Here is a 15159-nt window from a genome sequence, read left to right on the forward strand (position 1 = left end):
CACACATTTAATGACTTAAGGAAAAGGTAATGCTACAATGTACATGTATTACATAACATTTATTGCGAACCCAATTGAACCTTTCCATAGATTCACCTGATAACTACCTGTCCATTTAAACTTTTAGCAGTTCTATTGTCCCATTGAACAAATACAACAGGTATTGTTCTCTGTATAGTTTATTCACTCAGACCTTTAAATTTCTTCTAAGAGAAATCTATTGCTCATTGATTAATCTACCAGAGTAAAAAGTTTATCTGCTAAATTGATGGAAATTACATGTTTCACATAAAAAAAATGCCTGTGATTTGATGTTTATTAAAATAAATTAAATATTTTTTTCAATCTGTTCAAAATAAATAATAATTTAATCATAAAAAGTTTGTTTTAAAAAAAAAGTATTGTTCATATGAAAATTTGCATCTTTTAGTTTTTGTTTAGTTATAGAATACTTTTAAGAAGGCCTTAATACATGTATATAAAAAGGGTTTTTTTATCAATTTTTTTTTTCGAAAAAGGAATAATGTTGATTTTTTTCAGAAATCAACTTTTATTAATGTTTGAATCAGCGTTTACATTCAACAGATTGAAAATATAATACATTCAAACTCATATACAGTTTTTTATAAATAGTAAACATGTTATTTCCATCTAATTTAGAAGTTAATTTTTTACTCAGGTAGATTAATCAATGAGTGATAGATTTCTCTTAGAAGAAATTTAAAGGTCTGAATGAATAAACTATACAGAGAACAATACCTGTTGTATTTGTTAGATGGGACAATAGAACTGCCAAAAGTTTAAATGGACAGGTAACTATCAGGTGAATCTATGGAAAGGTTCAATTGGGTTCGCAATAACATTAAATTGAAACTCAATGCTGACCTTTTAATCATGAAAATTAAGATGAGGTCAGATGAATGTGCCAGGCAGATGTGTTCACCATACAATCCTTTGATACACCAAATATAATCGAGAAACAGACCAAAGAGTTAACATACTGTAGATCTATGAACTAAGAAAATAGTTATGGTTAGAAGATATCTGACAAGTTGACCTTGCAAGGAATCAATGTAGTTATCCTATGACTCAAAATAAGAGATTACAATAACAAAAACATGTGCAGACTCCTTTTATAAATACAGCTACAATGTATGTACAATTTGTATACTGTAAATTCAGAAATTACTGAGTGCATTTATTATTGCGATTGTTAAACAAAAGACGCAAATGCTAGATTAATTATTGCCAATTACGAAATGCTTGATACAAATACAATGTATGCCATCAAAACTTGAATGTAACTGTTTTTATTTTTATGTATTTTATATATATCCTGTCACAATGTTTTGCAACAAAAAAAAGGGAAATAATTTCTGAATTAAGTGTATGCATTAATTCATGTATAAAACTGCTTCAATTTTCGATGGATGAATAGAAAACAGAGATAAGAAATATTCTACATCTTTATTTTCATAATTCCTGGACACATATTGTTCATAAATAGCAAATATTTACAAATACATATATGACATATATTGAAGAAGGAAAAATATAACTGTAAAATAGTACAGTCATGACAGTACAATAAAGTACTTTTAATATGTTGTCAACCTTCAGAATAAAATAATGTTTAACATGTTACCAAAATTCTTAAATGGAAGAATACATTTAGGTCATGTTTGGTAAACCATTCGACAACTTGAACAAAATTAATGAAGCATAATGTATTATAGTGTACCCTTCTTTAACTACAGTAAACCTGCTGCTTACATCATTTAAGGATGCACAAATAAAAAATATAACAAACTTAGATGAACCTGCAAAGTAAGTTGTTAAATAAGAATTTCTTTTGATATTACTAAGGAAACAATGTAGGTATGCCTAACATAGGCAGATCTTTCTTCTAAAACTTCAATGATATTAACTAATTTCTAATGTTAAGTGTTTTTTGAGGGAGATGTGCTGTTTTCAATTTTTTGAAAGGTATATTAATTTCAAAAGTTTCGGATATAAACTTTCCCCAATTGAAAACTAGGATTTTACTGGAAAAGTCCAGGTATGAAAAAAAGATATGAAATGATTTTTCAAACATTTTCAATGGATGTTTTTAAAAAAAAAATCGATTTTGTGAACATTTATAATTCAAATTCCATGAACTTTTAAACTTGGAATATCTAATCACATTATGTCAAAGTGAAATAAACTTTAATTAAGTCATGTTTTGAACCAAAATACAGAAAATCCTTTTTTTATAACTGTTCACTATCTCTTGATCATTAAATGGTTTGATCCTTTTTCATGAAACTGTACAACTGTAATGAATTATACCCATTCATTTTACTTGAAACTTAACAGATTTTGTGCAATATGATAAAACCGACTAGAAATAAATAAAAGGATAAAAATTTATAGTATATAAATCTCGAAAAATACAATGCTCTCATCTGAATTGGTCTTAATATTATGCATAAATTCAAACAACATTCAAGATAAATTCCTTAGATGATGTCTCATTATGAGAATATTTCACCATTATATCATTTTTATGAAAAAAGCCACAAGCACTTCATGTAGGTTTACATCATAATTTGACTTTTATCTTATTAAGTGCTAATGCAATGAATATGGATTTTGCAACTGTAAATCCAACATGAAAAAAGCAAGGAATGTAGGCCTATTTTTGGGTGGAAGCTGACAAGACTTAGGAAATGCAAAGTAACCATGTAAGGTGACACAACTTTATTGATATATTTTGTATAAATATGTGGTTTATGTAATTTTTAATAACAAGCTTGTCAAGACTCCTGATGCATTTTCTTTTAAAGTGACTCACTCACTAAATGCTGACAAGACTTCTAAAGCAATAAAAATTGGTAAACCTACTTAGTGAGGGGTTTCAAACTCTTCAAGACTTTGGTAATTTGAATTGTTTTTCTCAAAATTAATTTTAAAAAAGATTGATCTAGATAACCTAATTTTGTTGAAAAATTTACAGGCCTATTATATTCTTTCATCAATGTAATGTGAAACTGAGGTTTATGTCATTAATAAGAAGATTTAGTTTTCTTGTGGATTCACATGTAATATCTACTAAAAATTAAATAAAATTCTTAGCAAAAATGCTGCTCCATGATGTTTAGTCAAAAGAGTGACCTAATTTAGTAAGAAGCTGACAAACCGACCAAACATTTAGCTTCTCAATAGACAAATTTCAAAATCAAATTACTTGAATGTTGGCCATTTAGTATATGAGAACTGGGTTTAGATCTGAGACTTTATAAAAGTCAGTTTTAAAAGCATGAAATGCAAGTGTGACTTATTATGGGTAAGATCTGTACCTCAAAACATCACACATAAAATGTGTAATTACAAGCAGAAGGATAAGCATTATTACTATGTCACTCAGCAACATTGCAATAGCAGACAAATACTAGCACAACACTTGAAAAATTATTACTGTAAAATTTTGTGTAAACTTATTTCTTTTTGTAATCGTTGAATAATAGACAAAAATTACTAGTAAGATGAATTAAATCAACTTCAGGAAATTCTGAATATAATTGGTACATTCAAAATTTATCTTGTCACAATGATAAAAATATAGCAAAAATTTCAGAATTTACAGCTTTACCTGTATCACTTCCCTTACTTCATCGTAATTAAAACTGTTTACTGACGTTCCGATGAGATAATTTGATATGCATGAATGATTTTCAAATTGAGTTTCAATAACATTGTTTTGTTTGTATACCTTGACAACAGTGATGGATACCAAGTGATGGCTATAGCTTACATAGACTGCAAGTCCAAGTGAGCTGAAAAGCACCAATTCATTCAGAGAACACTAGCACTAGAAAGGCTCACAAGATATCAATCTTGTACAGTGATGCAACTTAGAATAATATTGTTCTGTTTCTCGGTCCTTTATAACAGTTATGAGAAGTTATTATCTCATCAAGTAATCGATGGAAGAGTAGGCAACTCCTGTAGATGTGGGGTGTTAACCCCTTTACTTCCAATTTGTGTGATAACAGCCGTAACTTTTAGAAAAAAGTCCAATTAAAACATTTGTTATGATCTCCTTATAGAAAGGTATTAAAAGGGATCTGAGAAACAGCACATGTATTTTTATGGCCTTCAATGCATAAATATTGCCACACTCCGTATATAAAGCAAAACACACAAAACTATTTCCACAACAAAATGATTCATTCTGTATTAGAAGTCAAACTTATAAATAGCACTACATGGTGAGAGGTAATAAAACATGCTAGTATAATAAACCCATCTGTTTAATACAAATGTTGAACGATACTGCTGAATTCCCTTCTTGTTCATCACTAGACCTAATCAATTGAACCAAATTTCTTATTTGGTAACCACAAAATTAATGCATTTCATGGATATTTTGCACTTAAGTTCTTCCTTGCACACAGTTATTTATATTTTACAATCTGAGCAAGTAATGTTCAACTAGATTGATCTTCAATTTGTGCACCAATAAAAATGTGCACATTTTTACGACCAATTACAACTTAATAACTGATTAATTTGAATGTTCTGGTTGCCATATCATTTTGTGAGTATTTTCATGTTCCAAATGACCTAGATTTGATGGTGCTACTCAATGGTTCAATAAAACATGTCTGGTTCTTTGAGTTAGAAAATTCAATTTGCTTTCAATAGTTGTGATCAACTTACAACAATTACAAACAACATTATTATAATTTTATTCAGTCTATGAAATACAAAAAATGATTGGTTAATTTCTTTTTTGTTACTTCATCTACTAGAAAAGTTCTAAAAATCACAATGAAGCAGAAAAAAACGCCACTTTGTGTGTCTAGTCCAACTAGAGAAATCAAGGTACTACCATCCACATAGTATATTATTAACAGCATGCAAATATCACAGATGTATAAAATGTTACGGTAATCTCATAGAACAAGATTCTGTAAACCAACTTATTTTCGCTGATATTTTATTTCCTGTTTAGCCTTTTCGAGCCCATTTTGTGGCCATTCAATTTCCTGATTTTCACATTTACTTGATGAAGTTAAATAATAAAAAGTGTTACATATTCGCAACCGAAAATAAGTTTGTTTACATAACTCTTAAATCATTTTCTCCTGGAAAAAAAAACCCAATGATTTTATCAACTTAGAAATTTCCAATGCCCTAATTTTTGCATTGCTGCTACAACCTACAACTCTCCTGAACCGCTGAGCAAATACTACAAATACATGATTCTTAACATCTGACAAAACACCTATCACAAAAATGCAGATGCTTGTGCTGCATACTCTGTTCCAAACAGTCCTCGACATTTAAGTGTGAATTCCTTCACGATTTCTCTTCCACGTCTTTTGTTTCCTTTTTCTCTGAAAATTTAAAAAGTAAACTTTATATACATAACACACTAGCTGTAAACAGTTATTAAATTCCTAATATTCTTTCATGTATTACTGGGTTAAAAGTATGCTTGATTAAATTAAATACAATAAATATCAAACATATATACCAGTAAATAAGCTGTTCCCGTAATTTTATAGAACATTCAGTTTCTAATGCATTTCTATTTATAGGATAATTTTGTGTCTGTCTTATCTATGTTTTACAAAGAGCTAAAAAGATATAGTCACATGCCAAGTATTGTTTACAAACCAGGTTGGTATTAAAGAACCGTCCTAATCCATTAAATGTAACCCAACCCCTAAAGTATGAAGGTTAGATGACTGGGTGACAAGGTCTGAAAACTTTCAATTAATTTTTTTCTAACCTAAGTGAAATGGGGATAACATATTTGCTAACTTTTCATGCTTCTCCAGGAATGGTAATATCAAAGATCTCCATACCTTCCTGCCTTCTTTCATTGTAGGGAAGACAACAATTTGGACTTCTTTTATATTCATGCTAGTGTGAGAAATCTTTGTTAACAGAAACATGTAAATTCTGCTTACAAAAACAACAACAATCAATATTAGTTCCATGTCGTCAAGAATATCTTGATATATTTTACCTTAAAACTGCTTTAATGAATTGTTCTTTGTCTTGATTGTTTACCCTAGGCGAGGGATATCCCTCTTTGGCCAGTAAATCATGCATCCATTTTGCCAGAAGCTCTGTATAACACTTGTTTAATGTAAACAAAATGTCTGAAATGTTTTCTATTATACTCCTGGGAGATTCTCCTCCAACGGACTACAAAAGAACAAAGTTATTATGTCTACAGGTTATTACAACTTATTTGAAGCAACACTTGCTCTTTATTAGCTTTTATGTGATTAGTAAACTCTTTAGCGAAAACTGAAAAACACATAACACCTAATATATAAGCAGTGTTATAGCTGTAAAGCTTTGTCTGTCTGTCCATCTGTCAGTCTTTCTGTCCTTCCACACACCCATATGGGTGCTCCAAACAAATGGTTTCTGGATTGTAACTTGAGTTTTGCTTGCTTAATAAAAATGATAAAGGGAAGGAAAACACGCCTATTGATTTTGGAGTCAATAGGACAAAGTTCAAGGTCACTATAAGTTGGTTTTTTCCTTGAAATTAATCACATTATTTTTTTATAATTTTTTTTTTTTAATTTTAGCAAAGCTATTGGCTATGTAAGTCTTACACCTGACAGGTTAGCCAGGCTCAGGGGTATTCCTGCTTAAACTTCATGTTTAAACTGATGTCTCAAAAATAATTTTTCTGTATATTGGGTCTCTGAAGATTGCAATGTTAACAATTTTGGTTTCTAGATATCTGACTTATGTGCAATTTGGGGATCATCTGCTTAAACAGTGGACACTTTTTACTTTACATGACTACGATCTTTTCCCTTTTTCAGTTTTATTTTATCAAAACAAATCCTTTGCATGGCTTAGTAGTTTATATTCATAGAGTTTTAAAATTGTACTAAATAGTCTTCTCTTAATGTGTGTTGACAGAAGCCAAAGTCTGACAAATTTTAATCAAGTCAGTCTGAGTTTTATTTGGTACTTACAGATGTCACTTCATATTTTTAATGATTGTGCAAATATATCATACCAAATTGGACATAACACAAATCTACATATTAAATTGCCTTTTGGTTGTCATATAAAATGTAAAATGTACATACCCTTAAAACTTTATCTACCAACACATGTCCATCTGAGGTTATCACTTGATTTAAGGTTGGTATCTCTGGACTGAATGTTATAAGTTCAATCTGCAATATACAATAAATAACTCACCTTGTTTACATAAATGGACCGTAATACACTACTACTTAAGATAAAGTTGTCAGTTGGTTTTTATCCTTTATAAACTGAATTAACTCTTAGTGTAGGGAAGCCCTACTATTTTGAATACAGATGCAGACAGCAGAATGACATCAAATGAAAAACTACTGTTCACCTGACAAGTTGTTCAAATTTCTACTTTATTTGCCTTCATCTATGATATAGTATACAACAAAACATTTTCTTTCATTGTACTTACCAGGAATGATGAGGAAGCTTTAACTGTATGATGTTCAGGAAGACTTAATGACTGAATACCTAATAAAATATATGGTGATAATAATATTCCATTAATAAGTTTGAAATAATTTGTGTTTATGCAGAAATTTGATAGTCCATTTAAAACTTATTGACTACTTTTCTAGACACAGTGGGACTTTGGGTAACACTTGTCTATTGGTTTGGACCATATAATATTTTGACCACTAGATGTCTTAATGTTTGTTTTGTTGGTTTGACCACTAGATGTCTTAATGTTTGTTTTGTTGGTTTGACCACTAGATGTCTTAATGTTTGTTTTGTTGGTTTGACCACTAGATGTCTTAATGTTTGTTTTGTTGGTTTGACCACTAGATGTCTTAATGTTTGTTTTGTTGGTTTGCTGCCTCATTGATTACCCACTCATGTTTTATCTATAATGAGATAACATTAATTGTATGTTAACACTGGTAAGTACTTATAAATGAAATGCAAGCTCTTAGGAAAGTGTATAGCTCAACATGACATAGCCCTCTTATTTGTTTTACTAAAATGACAATTCAAATTGTGATTATTTTCTTGCTCAGTAAAAAAAAAACACTTTTAAAATCTTTAAAAGGAGACAAAATTGTAAATGGTAAATTATTCACAAAAGAACATATCATATTGGGCTTTGCTTACTATTAAAGGCTGTACAATGACCTATAGTAGCTAAAATCCACATCATTTAGACTTTGAGGGATAGTTAATTAATTATCAACCCTACCACATCTTCTTATTTTATATTTTTACTTACCAGCATGAAATATACCTGTTATATTACATCCACTGCTTAATATGATATGTCTGCTTTTCTTCATAACCTATAACAATTATATAAACGATTAAGTGATAACTTGTTGTATTTTAAACATACTATGGATTCAATCGTTTTTGTGGAAAGCAATTTTGGTGCATTGAGGGAAAGTTGTAATTTCGTGAAAATAGGATATTGTGGTTTTGCAAAAGTCTGCTTACAAGCCATCAGAAAAATTGCACTTGCATTTTAATTTCCTGTTAACCTATACAGTCTAAGTCATTGAAAATTGGCATCCAACAAAAAATTACAAATCTACAGTAACCTATAAAATCATCGTATTATACCAAAACCTAATCAACAAGAATGTGTCCATAGTACATGGATGCCCAATTCGCACTATCATTTTTTATGTTCAGTTGACCGTGAAATTGGGGTCAAAAGTCTAATTTGGCATAAAATTAGAAAGATCATATCATAGGGAACATGTGTACTATGTTTCAAGTTGATTTGACTTCAACTTCATCAAAAACTACCTCGACCAAAAACTTAAACCTGAAGCCAGACAGACAAACGAAAGGCGAATGCATGGAGGAACGAACGAATGGACGGAAGAACAGAGGCACAGACCAGAAAACATAATGCCCATAAATGGGACATAGAAATCGGTTACAGATATTCACCACAAAATTACCTGATCTTTTTATTTATGTCAAATGTCCAATAATGATTTATATACAACTTTAAAATCTTATTAAGTTTATAAGGAAATCATGAACAAACATGTAAAATACAAACCTGAGCCAGGAAATTCATAAATCCTTCTATGACATCTGTAAAGGACTGGTTAGCACCTACAAAATAGACAAATAACTGTTACAGACTTTCAAACCAACATTTAATGCATTGGTTCTCAATTGCTACACTATGCTGTTGTTTGCAGTGTCCTAAACTTAAACATGGGATTTGGGAACACAAGGGCAGCTGGGTTATTAAAATTACCCCATCAATATATAATATTGAAGATTTAAATAAATATATTTCAGAACTCATTCATATATTTCTCAGTAACAGGTATCACATGTACAACTTTTTACATCTTAATTTGATTGAAATAAAAAACCCAGCATGTATACAGAAATCTAACTGAAATATGAAAATTACTAACCTATTGACATTTTACCCAGAAAACATTTGTTGTCATATTTAGAAAATCTTTAGAATGCCCAAATTCACAAATATTTATGCCACATTTTACTCCTGTTTGATAAAATAGTAAATGTATGATATTGTAATAATAAAAGACAAAGGGGTAAAAAAAATTGATAAGACAACTAAAAATGCCAACCTTGTTGAAAAAGAGTAAGTGTCTTATCACATAGAGATCTAAATAAGGCATTTGATGTCTCTTTATAACACTCATCTTCACCAAACATCAGAATTAACTGAAATAAAATAACAAGTAAAGCATTATTATAAAATGTTTCATAAATAACAAATTCTTGAAAAAAGGGAGTTTATGTTTGTTTGCATAGAAAATTCTAATTTTTAAAAGTAAAAGGAGTTTTCGTTTATATATGCATGAAAAAACAGTGTTTAACTATTAACTTTCTATTTTTACATTTGGCTTATGTCTGTTCTAATGATACAATACAGAATAACTTATAATGATAGCCTTTTTATTGCAATAAACTTGTTTGTGCCATAGCATACTTTGTGCTTATATTCCAAGCCAGGATGTCTGGTCCTGTTTTGTTCAGTTATTTGTTTTTAATTACATATATTTTTTTACCTTTTGTTGACCCTTTTTTATGCATCAATAATGTTTTTAAATTTCAAATTTCAAAGAAATTTTCACAAACATATTGCATGACCAAAAAAAATATTTAAGCATAGTTTTTAATCCAACCAGAGTAAAAAAAAACTTTGATTTTGGATTACATACTACTGCAAATTCATAAATTATTGCGAGTTTTTATTTTTGTGCAAAATGTGACAGGGTTATAATCCCAATAATTTAAACTCGCATTTTGAAATTTTGTATATGAATTAAACCTGATTTTACTCTATATTGCAAAAATTAAAATCGCAATTTAGTGTACAATAAAAAAAATCACAATGATTTCTGAATTTAAATTATCAGATTTTACAAGATGTTTTAATTTGGTCACTTACCTGTTTTGACAGATCTAATATAGCAGGATGTGTGATAGCTTGGTACATCTGTACTAACATCTGGGAAACATCTTGTGCTATTGTAGTAAAATCATCCATTAAAGTTCTCAGAGATTTCTTAAATAATTCACATACAGCCTGGGAAAAAAATGGAAATTTATTCAAATTTTGTTTAATTTTATATTCTGATAATTTTGTATTCTATATAGTTTCAGTATAAAGGCTTATTAGTAAAAGCAAATTGAATTGTGTTTAAGATAACAGAGGCTCAAATGAACCTGTGTTTTTCCATAAAACAGAAGGTTTATTTTTATTAATGTACCCCATATTATCAATTTAAGAACAATTCTAAATCCACACCAAATACTGTAAATTCAGAAATTATTGCGATGTTTTTATCATTGCGAAAAATGCGAGAAATTTATAATCAAAATAATTTAAACTCATATTTTGAAATTTTTCATATGAATTACACAGGATTTTTCTCTTTATCGCATAAATTAAAATCCCATTTTAGTCTAAAATGGTAAAATCGCAATAATTTCTGAATTTACAGTAGAATGCAGGTTTTCATGAAAATCATTTTGCATAAATCGTTGTTGAGAATAACATTTTTTAGTCTACATGTTGCAGTAAAAATGAGATTGTGATTGATTGATGGATTTGCAAGTAAATTATAAAATCCTGACAGCTCAGTAAAATGAAGTTTACCTCTATAACACTAGGGTCCATTATCCATTTTGTGACTAAAGCTTGAACAACTGGTGCTATTTGTTGTAATACAACATATACCTGAAAATATCCCATTGGTAGTCTCAGTAAAATGTTAATACTCAAAACTGTGAAATAGAGAACATACTATACTATAATAAAGATCATTAATCGGATCATCATTTTCTGAAATTGCATCAATGAACAGTCTATGTGTAATCACAATAATAAATGCAGTGTCTAATACCTGGCTTTACATTATCTGACAAAACAATAGATGATGTAACACATTAACCATTGATAAAAGGATATTTCTCTTTATTTAAAGAAACATCATTGTAGGTTTCAATATTATATCAGTATTTCATTTGACTAAACAATAAGTAACCACATGTTTCCTTGACCATTAAAATGATAGTTTATAGCATTTGACCTTGACAAATTAAAAACAGTTTAGATTGGGTTTTTTTTTACAAATTTGACTTTGAATGGTTTTCCTGACCTTGACATACTTTAATTATTAAGTTTTTTTAAGATTAAACTTTGTCATACTTACTGGTTTAGGTTTGTCAGATTTGACCTTGACTGTTTTTTGTTGACCTTCCTCCACGTCCTCCTCCTTTTCTCTGTCTGTATCTAATGACTGGAACAACCAACTTACCATTTTTAGCTTCAGTAATATTGCATTCTTTACGACTGTTGATGGCTGCAAATATATCACGTTTTGTTACTTTTAAGTCTATTTAGAAATGTTTGTTTCTCTTATTTTGTTTCTTGCTATTGTTATTATGCAAAAAACAATAAAAAACGGTATATTGCACTAAAGTATAGCAATTAAGTCAGTATACTGATATAGGAAACCTTTTTGTTTGCTTTCTGTAAAATCTAAAATATATATCTTCATATCAGTTTGGTTTAAAATTCTTTTCTGCTTCAGCTACAATTTGAGTTTCATATACACATTGTATCTTATAATTCTTACATCTTGTTTAGACAGTTCGTCCATTTGCTGTAGATGAGGTGTTAATATTGCGTTCAGATACTGCATGATTTCTTCAAACTCTAGAACTGACAAGACTTGTCCAATAGAACACATCAATCTGATACAATCTTTACTCTGAAATGCAAATAAATGTAAAATAATACCACAATTTTTTATCTAGGTACTTTGTTAACAGATTAAAATCATATTATGGCTATTACTTGTTGACTTTTTAGTCTCTGTTGAAGCTAGGTATATAGTATGGAACTAGTACACTGTTGAATACTGGGTGTTTTTTTATGTTGAATTGTTTCTTCATTGAATTACATATTGAACATCTTATTCGAAAAAGTGCCAAACTTACAAATATTATTATGTTTTACAAGCCTCTTTATAAATTATTCTAAATTGGTCAAAAATGCTGATGTTCACTTATAAATTTTAACTTTCATTTTTGTTTTATTTACACTAAAACCAACATTTCCTTTCACAGGATTAATGTTATTAGTTTTTGATAAAACTCACTCACCTTAAGAGTATTGCTATTCAATGCATTCTACAAAATAATCATAGTTGAATTTTTATACTTGTATATAATTATTTGTTTTAAAATTTAAAAGATTAAAGAATTGTCCAACACAAAAGACAAAATCTTAAAACATATTGCAGAAACTTATTGTAAGAAAATGTAGCTTGACATAATTGGCCCTTTAGACCTTTTATTTCACAGAAATTGTATAAATAAAATCGATTGCCAATTACCTGAAAGTTCTTATATAGAAGAACACGAGAGAAAATCCCAGCCAACAAGGATGAAAAATATATTCTATGAACTAAAACATGTCTAGTTTGAACTTCTATAAACATTTTTTTTTCATTAACCAAGGAATAATTTTTTTTTATATCCTACATAATTCTACAATTTTACACCTGTACTCTACAACGTTTGTTTTGGAATAACATGGGCAAACTATAAAATATCAATTTGTATTAGATAAAGTGCAACATCAAAACTTGTATGGGTAGCTAAGAAAGTCTTTTCTGACTTTATGCTGATAATATCAGACTCTACCTGATTTTAGAAAAGACTTGAATAAGTTGCAGAACTTGAGTCACAACGTTTAACTATAGTTAATTCACAAGATTCAATGATAGTTAATTTCAAAATTTAAAGCTTCACATACCTGACTAGAAGACAAGATCTGATGAATGAATGGGCTGATATGGTCTAGGTTCTCTCTGGTGACATCCTTAAGTGACATAGTAGCTGCTGTGGCCACTTCACTGTTTGTTAGACCTTGTAGTATCAGGGGTATCACAGACCCAAGGATATCTGGATGATAATTCAACCATTCACCAAAAGATCCTAGGAAAAAATCATGAACAGAATACAATCTTACAGTCATTTCTTTATTAAAAATATATGCAACTACAATAATCGGACATAGTGAAATTCAACATATAAATAACATATTCATTCATCAGTTGCATTTAGTAAATCAATGTATATCAAAAACATTTAGAAGATGAGATACCATATACTTTTTTAATTAATATGTAAGTATGATGTAATTCTTTTAAGTAGAATTTTTTTTTATTGATCTACTTTGTTTGGTGCATATAGCTTTTTCTATATGTGTCCCGTTGTACATGTTTTATGATCTAATTAGTTTAAAAGACCTGCACATGGTCCACATTAAGAACAAACAAGCTTAACTTTGCAAAATTTTGTACACACTTAAATAGATAAGCTGTAAGCTTAATTTTAGTTTGAAATACACAGCAAATTCTAATACTTTACCACTTGTAACAATGAAAACTGCTTATACTTACCAACCATATATAATGCCGTGGAGATAAACTTTATATTGTCGTAAGGTAGTTTTGGAATGAGATTCATAACATTTGGCATGTATAAGTTTTCTTCTAAATCAACACTTTCTGCTACTGATCCAAACAGGAAGAAGATTGCTTCTGCCAGCTGTCATATGAAAAAGATTTACTACATTTCAATACTAATCACAGTTTTATATATATTCGTTAAAACATATGTAAACGATTTAAATGCACTTTACCCTATTTCAATTGAAATCATTTTAACAGAAAAATAGATTTTGCAAAGAAATTTAGCTTCTTTTCACTGGATTAATTTATTTTCTATAAATATTTGATTTTGTGGTTTCCCTAGATTCTGCATACAAGTGTACAGAAAACTTTTCCTATGTTGATCTTTCACATTTGTGGTTATCTTATATCTAAAAAATCTCTGAAATTGTTATCATACGAATAATAATGAACCAAAGCATGTGAAATTTGATACTCACCTGCCATTGTATTGTGTTAGCTTCACTTTTATCTACACAAGATCCTAACACAGAACACAAGTATCCTAATAATGGTTCTCTTAATATGCTAAAGGAATACATCTAAAATATCAAATAAAGAATTATTTTTATGATAAAATAAATAGCATTGCAACAAGACATCAGATTTGGTAATCCATAGGTTATTTTTTTGTCTTATTATAGATCTTCAACATTTCTATAAGGTTCTTAATTTAAAATATTTTGGTTCTAATAGAACAAAGGCAGTATTTTTATAGGTGGAAGCGTACAAAATACCTTAGAAATGTTTGTCTGTTCCCATTTTCTCCCTGTGAAGTATGAACATTGCATTCCCATATTTTATAAATTAAGTTCAAATAGCAGGGTAAATATATATGTAAAATAAAAGTTTATATAAGTAGCCAAAATATATACTTCATAGGGATGAAAATGAAAATAATGAGAAAGTAAACAGTAAAATTGAGAAAGGAAATGGGGAATGTGCCAAAGAGACAACAACCCGACCATAGAGCAGACAACAGCAGAAGGTCACCAACAGGTCTTCAATGTAACTTTGTACGCATGTGTCAAACATATTTTGTGCTAATAAGAACACGGCTTTGATTACAAAGCATAATAAGGACATCACATAAGAATGTAAAATTGATACTGTTAATGTCATTATCAGCCTTATC

General features: G+C 29.3%; 1 protein-coding gene across 1 annotated transcript in view; it reads right to left on the reverse strand.

Annotated features, from left to right (window-relative positions):
* Positions 1–1452: 1452 nt before the first annotated feature.
* The window catches only part of LOC143051902 (importin-13-like), a 33300-nt gene continuing 19593 nt past the window's right edge, over positions 1453–15159 (reverse strand). The window contains exons 15-29 of the mRNA XM_076224899.1: positions 14465–14566; positions 13974–14121; positions 13325–13506; positions 12670–12696; positions 12141–12275; positions 11715–11864; positions 11159–11239; positions 10448–10585; positions 9621–9717; positions 9071–9126; positions 8273–8339; positions 7478–7536; positions 7116–7205; positions 6023–6204; positions 1453–5384 (exon numbers count right to left, since the gene is read on the reverse strand). Coding sequence (XP_076081014.1) covers positions 5276–5384; positions 6023–6204; positions 7116–7205; positions 7478–7536; positions 8273–8339; positions 9071–9126; positions 9621–9717; positions 10448–10585; positions 11159–11239; positions 11715–11864; positions 12141–12275; positions 12670–12696; positions 13325–13506; positions 13974–14121; positions 14465–14566 — 1623 coding nt within the window. The 3' untranslated portion in view covers positions 1453–5275. The remainder of the gene's footprint in view (positions 5385–6022; positions 6205–7115; positions 7206–7477; positions 7537–8272; positions 8340–9070; positions 9127–9620; positions 9718–10447; positions 10586–11158; positions 11240–11714; positions 11865–12140; positions 12276–12669; positions 12697–13324; positions 13507–13973; positions 14122–14464; positions 14567–15159) is intronic.

The sequence above is a fragment of the Mytilus galloprovincialis genome, chromosome 1 (genome assembly GCF_965363235.1).
Source record: "Mytilus galloprovincialis chromosome 1, xbMytGall1.hap1.1, whole genome shotgun sequence".
NCBI lineage: Eukaryota > Metazoa > Mollusca > Bivalvia > Mytilida > Mytilidae > Mytilus > Mytilus galloprovincialis.